The 19522-nt window shown below is 46.6% G+C and overlaps 1 protein-coding gene across 3 annotated transcripts in view; it reads right to left on the bottom strand.

Moving 5' to 3' along the window:
- The window catches only part of LOC142572967 (proline-rich protein 5-like), a 57230-nt gene extending 38633 nt beyond the window's left edge, over window positions 1–18597 (bottom strand). For 2 of the 3 annotated variants that reach the window (XM_075682445.1, XM_075682444.1), the window contains exon 1: window positions 9256–9344. In XM_075682445.1, coding sequence (XP_075538560.1) covers window positions 9256–9258 — 3 coding nt within the window. In that variant the 5' untranslated portion in view covers window positions 9259–9344. Of the gene's footprint in view, window positions 1–9255; window positions 9345–18584 lie in introns of those variants that run through there. The other variant, XM_075682446.1, reaches the window with a different exon arrangement.
- Window positions 18598–19522: the final 925 nt, after the last annotated feature.

The raw sequence follows: 19522 nt of genomic DNA on the forward strand, positions 1-19522 counted from the left end.
GCAAGTCCGACTTCTTCTGAAGGCCTGGGATTGTAAGGTTCACTTGAGTACGGCGCATACACCATGGAGGAATGGAAGGCCTTGCCGCAGGTGTGTAACCTGACCTGAAAGAGGCACAGTGCGCGAAGACAGTCGCACTGAATGTCGTGTGGGGCCTATCAACTGGGAGACTTGCTAGGTGGTGGGTAGGGGTCCGGGCAAAGTGTCGTATGTGCACACGCATTGTTTCAATGATAATGGCTAACTTATTCCTTTCGGCATAGGGGCGGTTCTACTCTTTTGTCCTGTCTGCACGCCTTACTTCTTTTTTGCATAATGAATCCTTACCAACTAGCTCAGCTTTCTGTCGTTCTAAGCTTCATTTCTAGTACCCTGAGCCCTTTTCCATGTTCCCCCACTTATCTGCACAATCCTGCTTCGTTAGCTTCCTTAATTGCGATATGTATGCTCCGCGCTAGAATCATGTCGTGGTTTAGTCGTAATCGTGTCGTCGCATTGGAAGTTCAAATGATGTGCGGCTTCCTTCAACCATCAACTGGGCATGCCAGGAGGATTGGAGCTATTCTTTCGGCTGAATCATGGCGCCAAGTTAGGTTCTACCAGGAGTGTCTAAGGGTCCGTTGCGCGGCCCTGGGACGGTCGCCATTTGAACCGCCCCTATGCCGAGTGGAATAAGTTAGCCGTGCTACACGTGGACTTCCTCTGGAGGATGAAACTTCCGGAGCTTCAACAAAGTAAGTTGAAACACCTTTCTAATAATTCACCGTCTAATAACGTACTTGTTCTTGGAGACGCCATCGTAAGTGATAACCATAGAAAAACCCTTGCTTTACGTCCTCAGCACTGTTTTAAGCCTGACATAAAACCCGTTGACGTTTTAAGCATACTGCGCTGCATAACCAGGTTCGTCCCGGAAGAAGAACGCTCGCGCTGTATTTAGGATTGCGATGCTAGCATTAAACAATCAAATGCTCATTTTAAGGCGCCTGACCCTGTCCGACCGTTAGTTAATTACCTTGTCGAGCATAAACTTAGACGAGTAATATCTGACAAGGAAGGTTATTTCGTAATTATGCCAGATGACAAGTTTTCAGAAAAAGCGATTTCAGCCATAGAAAAGAATTTACAGCCAGTAAAACTCAAGCCTTCGATAGTTAAGCAACATGCGGTTGACCTCTTAAGACATAATCTTGATAGGCTTCTCTGTAATGTCAAGAAAGCTAAATCCCTCACCTTAGAACTGTTTTTCTCGGCCAAGACCTATAAACAAGAAATTCCTTTTCGTGCTATAGTGTCAGAGAAAGGCACGTGGCAGGTCTGTGTCGCCAGTTACCTACAGAACTGCTTAGCTTCACTAGTTTTTTCAGACCCCTTTTGCTTACGTAATTCTCAGGCACTAGTTCAGTATTTGAGAGAGGAAAATCCTGGTGATTGTACAGCTTTTAGTATGGATATCGAAGACCTGTATTATTCCTTGCCGCAAGACGGGTTACTAAATTCCGTAAACGATTGCATTAAAGAACAAGTGCAAGAATCGGCTTTTATTGACAGATGCGATGTTTCCACGGCAGATTTTCTAGAAATTCTTTCAATGTACTTGAAGTCGACGCTGATTGGATGGAGAGATGGCGTTTTTCTGCAGAAATCAGGCATTTGTATTGGCTCAAAGGTTGCCCCTATTCTTAGCAACATTTACCTGAGTAAGGTTGACAACTGCTTAGAGAAAGCCTTAGGTGATAGCGTTATCAAGATATTTCGGTACGTTGATGATTACCTGATTTTCTGCAATAGGGAAGAATTCGATTCCGCTGCTACCTCAGTAAGTGATCAATTTAAACTTTATGGGGGAGGATTACAGTTTACCAAGGAATTTCCTCAGCGACGCGTAATTCAGTTTCTTGACATTTCGTTGATCTTCGAACAAAACAATGTTTGTTGGCAGTACTACCCAAGATCTTCGAAGCCGTTGCTAAACTTTCAATCCAAGCATTCTAAATTAGTAAAAAACGGAATTGCCATGTCGTGCCTTATGTCTTCCCTCACCAGATCCTGCATGCACAAAATGAGCGCCAGTTTTAATGCGCAGGTCCGGCGCCTATTAGAAGCAGGTTATCCTAGTGTAGCGGTGGCCACTGTGGCTGAGCGCCTAAAGAAGTCGGTTTCGAGAGGGACGGACGTGATTACAGAAAGCAGTAGTAGCAAAAAAAGAGTAGTGGCTATTCTGTATATTCATTCAGTGTCGCACAGGCTTAAAAAAGTTGCAAGTAGATATGATGTTAATGTTGCTTTCACTGCTCCCAATGAGCTAGGTAAGATAGGTGCTGCCGTACAGAATAAAAAGGAGCGGGTAAAAGGCAAAAAACGAACAGATATTTGTCTAGCGAAGCAAAATAAGAACAACAGTTTGACTGACTGTCGTATGGGTGTGGTGTATAAAATTCCCCTTATCTGTGGCCAACGGGGCGGTGTATCAATCAGAGGCTAATGGAACATAAAAGGTCGTTAACCGGTGGGTCACCTTCTAATATTTCACTACACTGCCGAGATTGCAACTGCACGCCAGAGTTAGATGAATGCGCGATATTGTACAGGCATAAGAATGAAGATACGCGTCTTATGGTAGAGGCATGACATATCTTTAATGGTGGAAGTGCGTGCGTGAGTCAGCCTTCGATTACTTTGCATAAAGAAGAGATTAAGTGTATTAACAGTTATCTCTCACGTAGACCGCCACGTGTACCCGACTGACACGTGGTGTTACCATTCCTGAGCATGCGCAGATGAGTTTTGTGTCTTCTTTTTTCGCCTCAGTGTTCCCTTCAGTTGATAGTCGGCGTTCGTGTTGTCCACTTCTCTACTCTTGTGTCCTGTCTGCACGCCTCACTTATTTTTTGCATGAAGAAAAAAAAAACAGAGAGAAGTTGACACAGTAATGCGATGCTACGCGCTACAACATTTAAAGATGGTCGCACAATTCACAAGCCCTTCAAAACTTCAGCAAAGCCCTTAAGGCCTTGAATGACGAAACCAGTCTGTACCAGTGTCCTGGAACGTCTTCTTCTGTGAAGCGGCGATTGCCCAGTTTTGCGAGCGCGGTCACGAGCACCTCTCTTGGCACATTGTGAAGGGGAGAGTCACATAGGAGGTGGTCGATCGTCTCCTCGCAGCCGCAGGTGTCGCAAGTAGGGCTGTTTGTCATTTCAATGCCGAAAGAATAGGAGTTTCTGAATGCCACGCCGAGCCACAGGCGGCACGGAAGTTTTGGAACGTGGAGATGGACCATGAAAGTGATAATTTGTGGCCAATAACTCCAGAGCAGCACCGATAGCTGCGAGTTCTGCAGCCATTGATGATGTAATATGAGACGTTTTGTATTTGAGGGTGAGAGATTTTCTGGGAATTACCATTGCTCCAGCTGAAGTTTTAGAGGAGACACAACCGCCCGTGTAAATGGGGATGCGTTCTTTGTGCTTGTCATGTAGGAATGGAAGCACGGTTTGTTTGAGGTCGAAAGATGACATTTCCGTTTTCTTTTTGATGCCGGGAATGACAAGAAGGGCCTGGAGTGTATGCAGGCACCACAGCCGTAGAGATGGTCGTGCTGCAGGCGTGAAATTTGACGGTAAAGTTCTACGGTTGGCGCCTGCTAAATGCTGAACGAGGTCGAGCGGCAGGAAGAGAGGCCAGATGATGCGATGGAAGTCGGGCGAAGTGCCTGATGTGCATTCTTAAAGCGTCGACTTTAATAGACGTATTGATGGGGTGGTCATGCGCGATGGCTATTGTTGCTGCCTTGGATGCGCACCTGGGAGTGCCAAGACTAATTCGCAGAGCTTGAGCTTGCACAAGCTGGAGGGCATGAAGGCTGGTCTTACAGGTCCCACCCAGTACAGGTAAGCCATAGCGTAGCAGACTCAGGAACAGTGCGTTATAGAGTTAGAGCGTCGCACTGACAGACGCCCCGCGTCACTTTTCTGCAAGAAATCTGAGCACGTGGGTTATCATGACCGGTTTCCTTTTTAGGTAGGAGACACGAGGACTCCAGGAGGAGTTCCGACCTATTACCGCTCCTAAAAAGAGATGCGTCTTCTCGCACGCAATAGGCTGTCCGCTAATTCTGACAACGTTCGGTCTCATTGCGTTGCGCGTGAAAGCAATCATAGAGCACTTCTCGGATGACACCTCCAGACCTACTGCTCGAAGATAACGTGATGTTAGTGTGGCCGCTTTTTGGAGTCTGGCGCGCACCTGGAGATGCGTCGGTCCTGCTGGCCAAATTGTCTGAATATATCGACACATGGACGGGTTGCAGAAGGGTATGAACCAAGTCGATGACCACGAGGTTAAAGTGGGGCTCAAGACTCCACCTTGTGGCACGCCACGGTAGGTTTGCTGTGATAACGCAGCATCCTCTGTTTGCAGAAAGAATCACCTGTCCTTCGGGTAGTTGAGCATCCTTCGAAAATCAAGGCCACCTAGGGCGACATCGCCCAAGGCGTTCAGGATGGTTCGATGGGTCACGTTGGCATATGCGCCCTTAACGTCCAGGAACATCGCCGCTGACAGTCTCCTTAGGCCTTTTTAGGGCTGAACAGACGAAACAAGATCTATGAGGTTGTCTACAGAAGAGCGTCCTCGTGGGACGCCTGCCATAGCGTCAGGGTACATCTTGTAGTGTTCTAGCTACCACTCAACAAGTGTCAGGACCATTCTCTCCGTCACCTTTCCTAGACAACTTGCCAGAGCAATGGGACGATAAGATGCCACATCTAGGGGTGATTTACCTGGCTTGAGCGGAGGCACAAGGCGACTAGACTTCCATGTAGCAGGAACCACTCCTTCACGCCATGAATTGTTGTACACGTCTAGAAGTGGACGCCGGGCCGTTTGACCGATGTTGCCAAGAGCTGCATATGTCACCCCGTCAGGCCCAGGCGATGAGGAACGTTTGCACGCTGCCAACGCGGCATGCAACTCCTCGATGACAAACATATTTTCCACACGAGAATTCCGCGAGTTTGGAACGTCATGGGATCATGTGCGCGGAACGAGGACGGTAGACCAGCAACCTTCAAACTGAAGTCCTCCGTTACGTCGATCTCTCGGTGACCTTGGCAGAGAGCCAGGCATTTGAAGAGGTGGTGTTGTTGCGGTAACGTTCGAAGAGCGCCCACCGTTCCCCATATATGTGACAGGGGGATTATGCAGTTCAAGTGAATCACAGAAAGTCTTCCATCTTAGAGACTGCAGGGGGTTGATCTGACACTGGATCTTCTTCTGTATGCGTCCTGCCTCCCTTAGGTCGTAGATCGACTTAGTGCGCCTGTACCTTCGTTCCGTGCGATGGCGAATTGCGCGAAGCCACTCCAATTCTGCTTCGAATTCATAAAATTTAGGAAGAGGCCTAGAAACTCTCGTGGTTTCTTGAGCATCGTCGTTAATAAGCTCCTCTATGTTGCCAGGTAGACAGTGCTATATGTTTTCACAATTCTGCTCCATGACCAACGTGTATTTAGGCTAGTCGACGCGTTGAAGAACTCTGGTAGAGTATGACTTGCGCTTGCCATTGATAATAAATTATGTTGGAACGTAGTCACTGCCATGCGTTTCGTTGTCCGGAAACCATTTCACACTGGCACTGAGGCATCTTGAAAGAAAAGTTAAGTCCAGGTAGCTGCTCTATCTCAATCCTCACATAAAAGTGGGACTGCCATCATTTACGCAGGAGAGTTCATTGTCCGACACGAAGGATAGCACACAGCTTCCTCGACAAGCCATCTTTAAGCTACCGAAAGCGAAGGATGCGCATTGAAATCGCCGGTAATAATCCATGGTCGAGGTGTCGCTGTTAAAATTCCACTTAGTATGGCGCTGTCAAATCGATTCGGAGGTGTGCGACGTTCTTGCGTTTTACAGTGAGGCAAAAGGACTGATTGTCATCATCAGGTGCTACTGTCTGTAAAACATAAGTGAAATCGAATCTGATGCAAACAATGACCTTACTGCGATCGCTACAGGTGGCAGACACGAAAATGAGAGAGAGAGAGAGAGAGAGAGAAGAATACAGGAAGGCAGGGATGTTAACCAGTCAATAGTCTGGTTGGCTAGCCTACACTGGGGGAAGGGAGAAGGGGAAGAGAAAGAAGGGAGAGAGGAGGTGTAGGTACTTGTACGGACAGCACTTCAGTTAATGTCGCTCGAGCAAACCAGAAGTTCTGAGAAAACACAAAAGTGCCTTCGCTGCCTTCTGAGCCGATGATCGGTCGGGACGGTGCTCTAATATTGTCTGTTCACTCAGACGACGATCGTCTAGTTTCCTCAATGTGTGGGACAAATACTGTCTTTGTGCTTGAAATTGAGGACAATGGCACAATATGTGGTCAATGTTCTCCTCGCATTCGCAAACATAACATGCAGGACTATCAGCCATTCCAATTAGTGCTGAGTAGGCATTCGTGAAGGCCACTCCAAGCCATAACCACACAGAAGAGACGCTTCACGCCGGTGCACACCGGCTGGAGGTCTGAGTTGAAGTGATGGGTTTAGTCGGTGCAGTCTTGTGCGCCTTGTATGTACGGTATTCCACTCTGCTAAGGAGATCGCGCGTGCCAGAAGGCCAAGTTGTCTCGCGGCGTCGGTCCTTGAGAGCGGAATGGGGACGCAGCGGTCTCAATGTTTGGCTCACAAATGGCAATGATCAGAATTTTCTTCTTAAAGACAGCGGGACGAAAGTCCAAAATACGGGATTTAACGACTCTGGTATTGCACTGGAAGATAGACTCATTCCTTGGCTTCTTCAAGAAGCGAGCGCAGTAGAGCAGCCATGGTGCTTCTCAAGACCGAGCAGTGCCGGATTCAGGGCATCCAGTGCTTGAAATGCACCTGGAACCGCCGGTGTGTGTGAATGACAGTCAGTGGTACTTGTAGCATGTTCATAAGAGCCCTAATTATGGTGACAACTGGTTTGTTCTTGTCTTGGCTGCTGTCAGAAGATGAATCATGATTCGGCGAGCGCGCTACATCTTGTTGCTCCGGTGGTGGATCTAGCCGTGGCAACGGCGGCCACTCCTCGCAGGAGGCAATGATAGCGGACACTTTCTGCTTAGGATACTCGTTGCTACCATTGCTAGTTGTCTGTGGAAGTGTGTGGACTGTCAGTGGACTCGGTGCATCCTTAGCAATAGCAGTAGATTTTTCAGATCTTCGGTGATGTGAGCGCTGACGCCGCCATTTAGCGGCAGCCTCCCTGTGCGAGGAACCATCCCTGACCATTTGCCTCAAGACTTTCGCTTCATTTATCACATGTGGCCAATTCTTCGAAGAAGCATCGCGAGAGCCTTGACAATTGGCCAACTTTCGGTCGCACAGCTCCGACAAGCGTCGGAGCTGTGCGACGCAGAGCATCGTCAGCACACGGCAGCATTTGGTCAAACCGCACTAAGGTGCGCTTCAGTACCGCATCAGTGCCGGAAGTATCACCGAGAATACGCATAAATAGAAGAAGTGGTATATGCCGCTATCACTCCTTTCGACAGTGTTGACACATGGTTCTCAGCTACGTTCGCATATGATGCAACTGCTTCCCACTCCTCTCGCAATCCTTGCTGATCGAGAGTTGCCACGACCTAGCAGTTCCTTATCAATATTTCTTCAATATTTTTTTTACATGAATGCTTTGTGCCCAGTCCCTGAATTAATTTCTCGCTCTCTTTTTCACAACACATCGCCTTTCGTTAGCGTTTCTTGTGTTGGCATTTTCCAAACGTACACCGAGTGTTAAGACCCGGGCGAGCCTGCTTCTGGACGTTCCTTGAATCGCGCTCACGTGCCACATGTTAACTACCGGTGTCTCACAGATAAAGTGCACTCGCGTTTTCCCTAGTTACGTTTTAATAGGAAAGTGCTGATTTGTTCACAATATCACGGCGTCGATGTTTTTTGTTAGCAGTCATGGTATTACAGTCTCTTGGTTCGACTCTGCGGATCCATTGAGGAAACTTTTTGGCGGAGCCATTCCAGCATTATAAGTTTACTCCTGTGCTGTCACACCGCCACAGCTGGATTTGTAAACTAACAAGTAAAAAGGTTGGGAAGGAAAGTGGTCATCTGGAGTGGTTGAAGGACCACTGTCACGATTTTGGGCAATTTCTTTTTTAACAATGTTCGCGATCATAGAACCCTAAGAACATAAGGGCAAATCCCAGAGCACCCGAAATGATTTACTCTAGTTGCGCTCGTACGACCACTCTCAGTTTCATTTCTCAGGACATTTCTCAGGAAGTATATGTGTGATGATGCCACGATACAGAATGTGGTCACGTGTGAGCAAGCTATTGCGACGCTTTACCACTTGCTAAGGTTGGCTCTCTATGCAGCTACTCACTATGCTGCTCAATGTAGCAGCGTAATAGACCACCGAGCAAGCCGGAGCGAGTTCAAAAACAACTAGATGTTCTCTTCCATCTACCGCGTTGGAACGTCACGACATAGAACCTCCTGAAATACGAAACCGTAACTGGTTGTATAAAATTACTATAGCAATGTATTTCTGGCGTTCTGAGGCTTGCCAGCCTACTTTCTAGGTTTTCGTGGTCGTGACACCTTATTTAGAAAAAGAAAAAAAAATTCGGTGCAAGCCGTCTCGAGATTCTCGACGTTACTTGAAGCATTGGATCAATGTAGCGAAACACCATACGGCAACACTCCGTGTGAGAGGCCACACTTCTCTCTCGCGCATTTGTCTGGACACCCTGCGCCATCTAGCGGTGCTGCTGCGATATACATATTGAGACAATCTTGTCGGGATATATATGAAAACAGTTCGATTTCGCCCAGCACCAAAAAAATTTTTAAGGGAGTTCTTTTTCTTATCTTTTTCTTTCACCAGCGGCACGTGCCCAGTGACCGAAGGTTGCATTGGAAAGATTCATTGAAATGCGCCACTTATCCAGTGACCCTACGAAGCAGTCAAAGATGGTCACTGATGAGCGGCAACCACACCCAATGGCACATACCCAATAACTAGTTCGCGTGAAAGAGGTTCACTGAACGTACCCAGCGATCCACGTTCCCGGGAACACAGTCAGATACATAGACCGACAGACAGGCAGACAGACACACCAGAAAGTGCGTGAAGCGTCGTAAGAATGCTAATTGCATTAGTAAGCGCGTTAGAAATGAACAGTCGAAATTGTCCTGCCGGTATTCCTTCAATAGTGCGAGAGCCGCGAAAGAAGATGCGGCACTCATGCTTACCATCAGCGAAGCCGGAGCAGCAGATAGCGCGCGCCGTTACAAAAAGGCGACCGCGGCAACCATGAGAGGTTTCTATCAGCCTTGTCATGCGCTGTGGATTACAGCAGTCGTTATCGGCGTATGTGGGCAAAAGGTGCGCAGTGGTGCGACGGCGCTTGGTGCCCTTTGCGATAATTTGTGTTTCCTGTTTCAGCTTCGAATGAACGTGGCAGGATCACTTACGCTCTCCCAGTACAACTTCTTTTCATTAATTTCATTTCATTTGATTACCCTTAAACGCACACAGAGGTGAGTGGTACATAAGTATACTATACTATTCTTGTGAATGTGTACAGCCGAAACATTGGTAGGGTCAGATATTTCGCAATAAATAACGCAGTCGTCGGCGAATAAGTGGATAGGGAAAGTCATGCAGTCAGTGAGGTCATTAATATAAACTCAGAGGAAAAGATGGCCCAGAACAGACCCCTGTTGTGCACCTGACGTGATAGATGTTAGCGATGAATTGTTATTGTTAACAGGTACTGCGAGCGTCTCTTAAGAAAAAGTTACGTCCAGCTGAGAAGTCTTACGTCGATATTGAGACACCTGAATTTAAGCAGAAGGCAATGGTCAACTTTGTCAAACGCTTTAGAAAAATCTAGAAAGATGCAATCAGGTAAAAAACGATTGTCGATAAGAATGAGCATGGAGTGAGCAAAACACAGTAACTGAGTCTCGCAAGAGCACGACTTCCTAGAACCTTGTTGTGCCGAATTAATAAAAATAGCTCGAATCGAGGAAGCTAGCAAGGTGTGAGCAGATGACATGTTCAAGAATTTGGCAGGATATACTAGTAAGAGAAATGGTGATAATTGGGGGGTGATTGCTTATTACATGATTTCTGAAGTGGACTCACCTTCGTCTGCTCCTGTACATGTAAATGAGTAATTATGACCATCTTGTGCGCACCGAGCTATCCGACATGAAAGTCCTACAGTGAGATTTATGAAATTGATTTTTATGCAATTTTCATGTTATCGTTTTAGTGATCTAAGCACTTCTCGCATGGGTAGGCTTTGGTGCAATTATTACTCCCCCCCCCTCCCAAAAGCTGTCGCCGAAAATCAGAACTTCATTTCTGCCTTCTATGCATGTGTGCTGTTTTTGGGCATATTGGTAAACAATTTAATGCCATCAACGAGTAGATCCAGCCTCCTTAAGGGCAAGGTTGTTAGCCATCGGACAAAATAGGCAGGATTAATGTTGTAAAAACTTTCACTTTGTTAGTGAGAGGGCGCGGTTGGATACGAAGTGTACCTTCCTTATTTCCCTCTAAGCCTGACTTCGTGAGAGCAGGACAGCGCGGACTTCTAGCCATGACCGAACTCAGCGAGAAATCAGCGTTGTTGGCTCTGAATACCACATTTAAGCTGAAGTTAGCAATTTGCGTACACTACGAATTGCGAGCGACAGCATATAGCAGCCCGCTCACTAGAAGTCATGTTTGATCGAAAAAGCTAAGAATTATTTTCACTGACGGGCATCTGCGAACTCTGCTTAGTATAGACCAGAATATTGTATCACGCATACCACAACACTTAATATCGGTCCGCGCCGACACGTGCTGGCTCGTCCCGCGCTGGGCTGCTGGTTTGATGACGGGGCAACTGACGAAAAAGGCATGACAGGGTAACACTGGCGTCAAGCATGAAGTACAGGCTGTGCATTATTCCGGTTGATCTTTTCGCCAGCTCCTGAAGCGCCCTCAAAAGATGGCTGCCCCTTGAAGCGCTGCAACTTCTGCTATATAACGGCCACCGCTAGAGCACTTGAGAGGATTGCATGCTTGTAAATGACACCGCCCGAATAAATGGAAATGCACGGCCAGGTCACTTTATATACTCGTATAGTCATCATGTGCATATATATATTATTACCGGACGACGGTACTTCCCCGATGTCCTCAATTATTCTCCTCTCGCCTCATACAGAGGAGGAATAGTTTCTCTATAGGCACCCTCCAGATGTAACCCCAGCCCCGACGATGGCGCTCTAGCAGGGACGCAAGCACAATTTGAGAGCTGCAGCAGTAATGGCAGCGTCAATAAACAGAGACCAGACGGGCACTTCACTTTGGTTTTCTTCTGGATCCCTTACACTTAAAGGGACACTAAAGGTTACTATGAAGTCAAGTCAAAGTGATAACGCAGTGCTCTAGAGCGTCTAAGGCGTCAATATAATTCCGAACAGAGCTTTAGTAACCGAGAAATTGCGGTAAATTCATGACACGATTTGAGACCCCCCAGCGATATTCCGGTACTAGCCCGATGACGAAGGCACTACTCATCATAATTTGTGTCAGAGGGACTCAACTACTCGTATTCAAAGAGTCATTTTATTAGGTTATAAGACGGAAGAAAATGCTACTTGTCTACACCTGTTCGATTCTGAGAAGCAATAAGATTTTGACGTTACCCTTGAGTAGTATGGGTGGTCGAAAGGTCTCGTTTTTGCTCGACTCTGCGCTCTCGACTCGGCGCCGAGCACGCTTTGGAGTTTCAGTTGTTTCGTTATCGCGTCGTCCTGCGATGGTTCTGCTGACTCGCGAAACTTGCATTTGGAACAAGCAGCGAGAATGCCACGTCCATGTGATGTCGTGGGATGCGCGAAGGGTCCGCGGAAATTGGCCAAGGGCAGTTGCAGCGGCGAATCCAACGTTACTCATCATTTTGTACCAACGAGTGAACCTGCGTTCGAAGTGGTTAAGTACCGTACCTACCGTACCGTACCGTACCGTTAAGCCGAAAAATCGCACAGTGTGCTCGCTGCACTTTCGTCCAGAGGATTACGAGTTGAACGCTGACTTACTGAAGTCGTGTGGAGTGCCTTTCAAAGTGCCTTTCCCGTAGCGCTGTTCCGTCGGTCTTGCCTACATTCTCCGAAGCGCAAGAACAACTGCAGGTTGAAGACGGGGCGGCGAGTGCAGCATTTGGTTTTCACGAAGGAAAAGATAGAAATGTGTGTATATGTACAGCCATGACATACAGTTGCCGACGTAGTAGTACGCAACGACGCCGGCAGCGCGAGCCCTCAGCAGCAGGTCACGTTCATCAGTGCTTAAATCGTTGAAGTCGAGCCCAGCATCGCGAAACAATGTGTCGTTGTCAGGGTCGTCCACTGCAACGAGGGTTAAAGTTGGCGTCGCAAAATATAGAACCAGCTTATCGTCGCGCGCTTTCCCTTTCACTAGCTACCATAGTTCCAGTTTCGCGCTGCTGTCGGCTCTGTCTTGACTCTGTTGCTGGCCGCGCGTTTGCGTTTTGCGCAGAACAGCCGTAGCGCCGTCTGCGGGCGCCGTTTTGCTCACCGATAGCACAACGTCACTATGAGACCATGACGTCACCACTCCTCGATCGGAGGGCGGGCGACTTGAACTGCGCTAGGGGTACGCTGACGCTTCAGAACGCATTTTCTCTTAAAATAAGTCTTTTCTTCGCATGAAACAAGCGTTTCGAAGTTTCTGAAATGGTATTTGAACAGCGCACATTGACTTAATATTAAGCTTCAGTGTCCCTTTAACCTGAAAACCGAGTTTCTCCACTTTAATTGCAATGCGTCCTCGTCCAAACCGCAAAACCTACTGCGCTGTAGGCTGCACAATATTTACAGCAATGCTCCTGGTACGAAGCATATTGCCGGCCCGCATATCGGAGAAGCAATGGCCCGAACTCTGAACCCAGCTGGTTCTTAGAAGAAAGTCATCAGCATACTCGGTATATTCATTTCATCTATTCTGATGACAAGGTGATCGAGTTACCTGCAGTACGTTTCTTTTCCACTCGGTTGCGGTTATTTTGTTGAGGAAACCGAGCGTAATACGTAAGAAGTCGATGAAAGTAATGCGAATTCTAACAGCTGATGAATGCCACTCGGACGTTGAAAACACGATTAACGTCATCACATTTATTTCCGTAAGAGTCACTTCATGACGGATGAGCAAGAAGATGTTCCCACGACCACCTGAACAAGGTTAGTCATCCGCTTCATCGCTCACTTTTGGACAACGTGCCTTTAGAAGCTCGGACTAGCTAGATTTCTGGGAGAGCTCAACGCCAGAAGCGATGGACTCTGACAGCGAGTACACCATAGGCTGCTGTATGAAGAAGATGCGCCGTATGTCGACTGAGACAACTTTATCGAATCAGAGTGAGCAGGAATCCTTCCTGGTTTCTTACGTGCCGCTGTCGACGTCACATAGCATGAACTGCTTCAGCAGAGAGTTTCTAACCAAATATTTTGAAAGTGTGGCCCCTGGTCAAATCAACGAGATCAGGATCAACGCTCGCAAGAACATCATGATAATAGATGTGAAAAATTCCGTAATACTGGAGAAGTTAAAGACCATTCCACAGTTAAGCGCAATCGCCGTCTGCTCCTTTAGTACTTACGGGAACGAGACAACGACTGGTGTGATTTCCGACGTGGAGCTTGACATGAAGGATGCGGACCTCAAGAGTCTTTTGAGGTCATCGGTGCGCATTCTTGTGATTCACCGCTTGGGGAACTTCCGATGTATCAAGTTAATGTTTGTTTCTGCGACATTACCAGCGTCTGTCAAAGTTGGCTACATGATAAACCGTGTACGACCATTGGTTCCTAGGCCTGTTCAGTGCCGGAAATGTCTAAAGATAGGACACGTGAGCGCTGTATGTACATGCAAAGCCACCTGCTCGCGTTGCAGTGGAGAGCATAATACCACCGACTGTGAGGCGTCTTCATTTAAATGTCCCAACTATACTGGCTCTCACGAAGCGACTTCGAAGGAATGCCCAAAGATGAAACGAGAAGTTCATATTCTTCGAAAAAAGGCAGGAGACCAATCTTCACGTAAAGAGGCTGCTCAATATGTTCGCCAACGTAACCAACGCTCGCGAAAAAAGCGCCACAAAGCGATTTCAGAAGAACTACATAGCGGGGCACAGGCGCCACAACCACCTCTGCCTGTGCGTGCATCAAGGACGGCAACGGCACCTACTGCTAATTTAAGGTCGACGACAGCACGCGACAAACATTCACCTCCACCAGCTGATACATACACGGAATAGCCCTTTCTGCCCTCTAGGCCCACGGCCATGTCAGCGGGCCCTAGTGGTTCTCTGCGCCATGAAGCCAAGAATGATACGGCCAATGAAACCGGTGGCACTACGCGCAAGCAAGGAGATGGATACAATTAGAAAGAGAGCGTACAGAAAATGCTGAAGCACCTTCTAGAGTCAATTCGCGTAATTCTCGGTGGTCTCCATGATCCGGCCGCTGCAAGTGCCCTGCAGGTGCTCGCCGTGCTAGAGCCGCTTATCGCAGCTCTTTACATGCTATAAAGCTTTTGTTTGGCACTTGTGCTGCTCACGCAGGGGAGGCTCACGCAGGGGAGGTCCTATCGCCTCTAAGTTCACTTGAATTGGTGGCTACTGACTATAGATACGGAATCAGATAGTCGCTTCATTAATGAGCTTTCTGAATGTTTATTATCAGACTGTTGAACTTGCTTTCACCGTTGCGCGCGCACCCCTCTTTCTATGTCATCATCATCCCTCATCACGCCTTTATGTCCCTGTTCCCCCTCCCCATGTGCAGAGTAGCAGGCTAGAGCGTGTTAGCTCAGGCCGACCTCTATGCCTTCATTCAAATAAATTCTCTCTCTCTCTCTCTCTCTCTCTCGCCGACGTCTTACAGATTGCCGTCCCGTTTCATAAATACCTGTTTAGAAATCCCCCACATTAAGCAGACTTCTTATTCCAAAATATCTGCTATTCCCCACTCTACCAGCCGGTTACTTGCACACTTCACCAACTACTCCATTTTGCAAAGCAGCAGATGATGTTGCGAGTTGGCTGAGGCAGCGCGTGTCAATGTGATGGATGTGTTTAGTATACTTCACCTCAATCCAAATTGTAATCAAGCCAAGCAACTTGATTGGGCTAAGGCAACCGTTACTGGTATGGTTCTAGTTAACGACGCTTCTGAAAACCCCATCCTGAACAGAAAATCAACTCAAACGCACGAACTACTTTTTTTGTGTGAGCGACAACTTTGCCTCGTCATTCATTCTGCTTCTTGGGCAATAAAATATTTGAAACTGCGTTTAGCTGTTATTTTTTTATTCGAAAGCAGCGCTTCCTGATTGACGCAGGATCTAGCAATGTGGGTTATTTTGAAAAGACTTTTGTCTCTGCAACGTGCGCATCAGCTGATTGGCATTCGGCATACCCCAGACCTGAAGCGCCTGAAACCAGGGTAAACTCATGCTTACATTACAAACCGCGGCTAGCCAACAAGCCGTTACTAAATTCTGCCTTTAGTTCGTGAATTCTTCTGAAGCCCGATACCCTTTCTACGGCGAAAGAAGATTCCATGTACGTCGCTGACTTGTGCACAAGTTTTACGGCAGCCTGTGAACGTGTAAAGACACAGCCGCAGCGTGTTTTCACCTCACCGCGACACCAGCTCGGCAGTCGCAAAAGTCTGCATGAATTCTTCGGTTGTTTTTAAAGCCGTAAACAACAACCCGATGTACATGATGCTGCGGGGAAGCTTAATAATAAATTTCTGCCTTGGCACTGCCTGAGCGGAAACAGCGCACAATAACAGGACGTCATAGAAGGGCAGACAATACACTCCGCGGACTACAGTTTGAAGAACATGTACCCTGGTCACGTTGAAACCACCTGCAACCGCCACCTCCGCAATTCGTAGACGTTGCCTGAAGTATTATGAGCTTTCTCTTCTTAAAGTGTGTGCCACGAAAGAAGGTATCCAAGCCTCGCAGTTATAGGAACCCTGTCATTATGATCACGGACAGGCTGTTACTTCCATAGCGATAACCGCGCCAGCTCCCCTTCCCCCAACCATCGCCTCCGAGCTGGGGCGCTGCCTCATCTTGGAGGCCATGCCCCAAGAAACGTCAAGACGGCCGTCCGGCGGCGCTTTTCGATAGGGGACAACGTTATTTAAGATATTAACCCAGCGAAACCCATAGGGAGTGTCCAACTTCCAAAAGTATTTTGATTCAAATCGGATAGAATCATTATCTGGCCAGCAGTCGAGCATTTCGAGACGATTATTGTATTCGTGGAAAAAACAGCAGGGAAAAGATTGACAGAACCGGAGTCATTGCAAGTGTTAATAATGATATATTATAGTGATCGAGGTTCTAAACATGAGAGTTACGCAGAGATCAGATAGGCAAAAGTCTAGAGCGCGATATATGCAGCAAAACCTGGTTGAGTCAGGCAGGCTAGCTGACTATTTGTCCCAGCCCCGTTTGAAAGTGGATGCCAGTAAACATCACCATCATCATTGCTATCATCATCATCAGTGGCGCTGCCTGGTCATGCGCAGGGTGCCTATAGCTACAAGTGGACCTAGCTGTGCAAAATCTGCCGGAAATTGCTCCACACGAGCGCCACTTCTTAAATGGTGTAGAGCCTGTAGACCGTTCCTATCTATTCTTGGACCTCCCCTACTGTTCCTTGTATTCATTAATCCTCTAACTACAGCACATTTCCAATCTCGTTGTATATTACATTCATATGGTAACACCATTTTGGCTCATAAATCTCGCAATCCTATTCAATAAAAACTTAACTACGACATTCGCCATGTGCAGTCCAGCTGTAAGGCACACTTGTTACATATTAATCCTTCTAAGGCCACATTTATGGTACTCCCTTCTCCCCTGTTACGCATAAACTCCAGCTTAGCAGTTTCGTTTGACAATCACGCTATACCTCTAACAGTACCAAGTTTCTTGGCATAACCATTGATAGGCGCTTCACATTTGATCTTCATGTGACATCGCTCCTTTGAAAATATCCGTTTTGGATTCATGTAATTGAACGCGTTTAATTCATGAACACGTTTCTGCTTCCAGCCTCACAATATTTTATGACAATATTATGCTTACGCTAATAGTCATCTTTCTTACTGCGTGTCATCCTGGGGCAACACATATAACACACACCTCAAACACCTTTACCTCTTACAAAATCGGGCTGTAAGACACATGACATTTCGCCCATCTATACGTCATTCCCCTGCCATATTAAAAATGTAAATATCCTTCCTCTCTGTGAGTTGCTTTTTCATAAGCTATCAATCTTAATTTTTGGTCTTCTACGCAAACAGGTAGCTCTTGAAAGTATAATCAATGCTAACTGTAGCAGAGCTGAGTCACTGTGACATCATGCTGCCAGCAACTCGGCATCATGACCTGTGACCGTCACGCTCCTGTTTCTATATATTCCAGTGTCCCATCGGCAATAAACATTGCTCTTCACTGACAGCCGGCCTGCCTACACTAACAAAATCATATTTGCAGAGCTACAAAACCTACTACTCCCAAAAGCTAGAACTAACTACGGCAAACAAACTGCCTTTTTTGCCGGAATATCAAACTGGTATAGCATTTTATGTGAAATCAAATCACTTTCCTTATTGCGTTCGCTGTCTTCCTTTACTGAAATAATTCTTGTAAGAAAATATACCTGGTTAGCTGCTACTGCGCATGTTATTGTTCTTCTATGTATGTTTAATAGTTTCCTTCTTTTGTCTTTTCTCCGGTTTCTTTTCCTTAGCTGTGTTATTTTGCTAATATTGTTTCTGTATAGTCCGATGATTCGTTGTAGAGAATGTTCGGTTTAAATTAAGCATAATATCTCTGAAAGCAACTGAGTGTTGCCTGTTAAAATTGAACATTGTATGTCTTTTCTACTAGGGTGGCACCCAGGACAGTTTTTAACTTTGGGAAACCCTATCCTGCTAATTAATCTGTATCTGTTAAAATGCACCACATTAGTGTGTTAAATATCAAATCTTAAATTCGTGAGCCATTTGCTCTTTAAGAAACCTCTGTGAGAGCGTCAATATATCACTCCCTCTTAATAATGTGCAAGTGTTGCGTCCTGGCGTACCTCGTTGGAAGCGCCCCACTATCTACTGTGACATTTCAATCACAGAATGATCGAACAAGGCTCGTCTGAATGAAATTAAAAGCCACATTTTCTTTTGTTTTCTTTCTTTTTTTTCTCCAGTCAAGGTACCGATGCGGTAATGTTATACTGACGGTTCGAAAACACCGGATTCCATGTCATATGCTTTACTAGCCCTGAATTATCACTTGAACAAACGATAAACAAACAATTCAGCATACTTAGCGCCGAGGCATGCACCATTCAGAATTCTGTTAGACACGTCAGTCAAAGTAAGCAAGCCAAAGCAATAATTTACAATTTTGAGCCCCTTAGTCTAGTCCAAGAACTTAGATCTGGTACGGAAAGCAAGAATCCTACCTTCAATAAACGCGTTGCATCGCTTCCCGCAGCATACCAAACAGGCTCGAACATAGTAGCACGCGGCATTCCCGTACACCCTAGTATAATGTGCAATAAAGACACCGACAAAATGGCGACATCAGTCAAGCAGGCTAGCAGTGCGTCTGAAGCGTTGGTTTCTTAGACATTAAGCCCCACACTAGGAGGAAGCTGCCAACGTTTTGGCAAGAGAAATGGAACAAGCAAACTGCGAACAAACTGCCTATCGTAGAAGCTTATCTCCGATCATACATGTTAGAGCGACAAGAAAGATGGCGGACGTCTCCCTGTGCAAGACTACGCATAGGCCACAAACATGCAAAGCTGATCCTTGCAAGTGTCATTAGTGCGGAGAGACGCCAACAATAGCGTACGTACTTATAATAAAATGCAAGGGGTGCGTGACGCAAAGAAGGAAGCACTTCTCATCGGCATACAATCAATCATTGTCATCGCATCTTGCCTTTTTGCTGACTGATAAATCAATGTTTCCTGCTCAAACAGTCATCTCCTTGCTAAAGATGGAGGTTCCGATAAAATAGTACCCAGAGTCGAATATACACTGCACACACAGCCTTCACGTCGAGGCCTTGTTTTGTGATGAGACTACGGGAGCCAAGCCCTATTGGCGCTTGCGCTGCAAGTGTTCTATGTGCGCACCTTGGCACATTATGCCGTTTGTAGGTACACTAAAACAGATACGTTTTTTGCAGCTATGCCCACTCCCAAATTTCAGTTGACACCATACCTATTCGCTCTGGTTCTAGTTTTGCTGACGAATTTCACTTATTGTCATTTCTGCTCTGTAGCCATGCATGGTACTTCAATCATAAAGCACCTAACATTGAAATACGTGCCCTAAATAACTTTTAACGAATTTAAGGTCGCCATGGCATTTCACGTCATCCTATACATCC

This window comes from Dermacentor variabilis, chromosome 2 (genome assembly GCF_050947875.1).
Source record: "Dermacentor variabilis isolate Ectoservices chromosome 2, ASM5094787v1, whole genome shotgun sequence".
NCBI lineage: Eukaryota > Metazoa > Arthropoda > Arachnida > Ixodida > Ixodidae > Dermacentor > Dermacentor variabilis.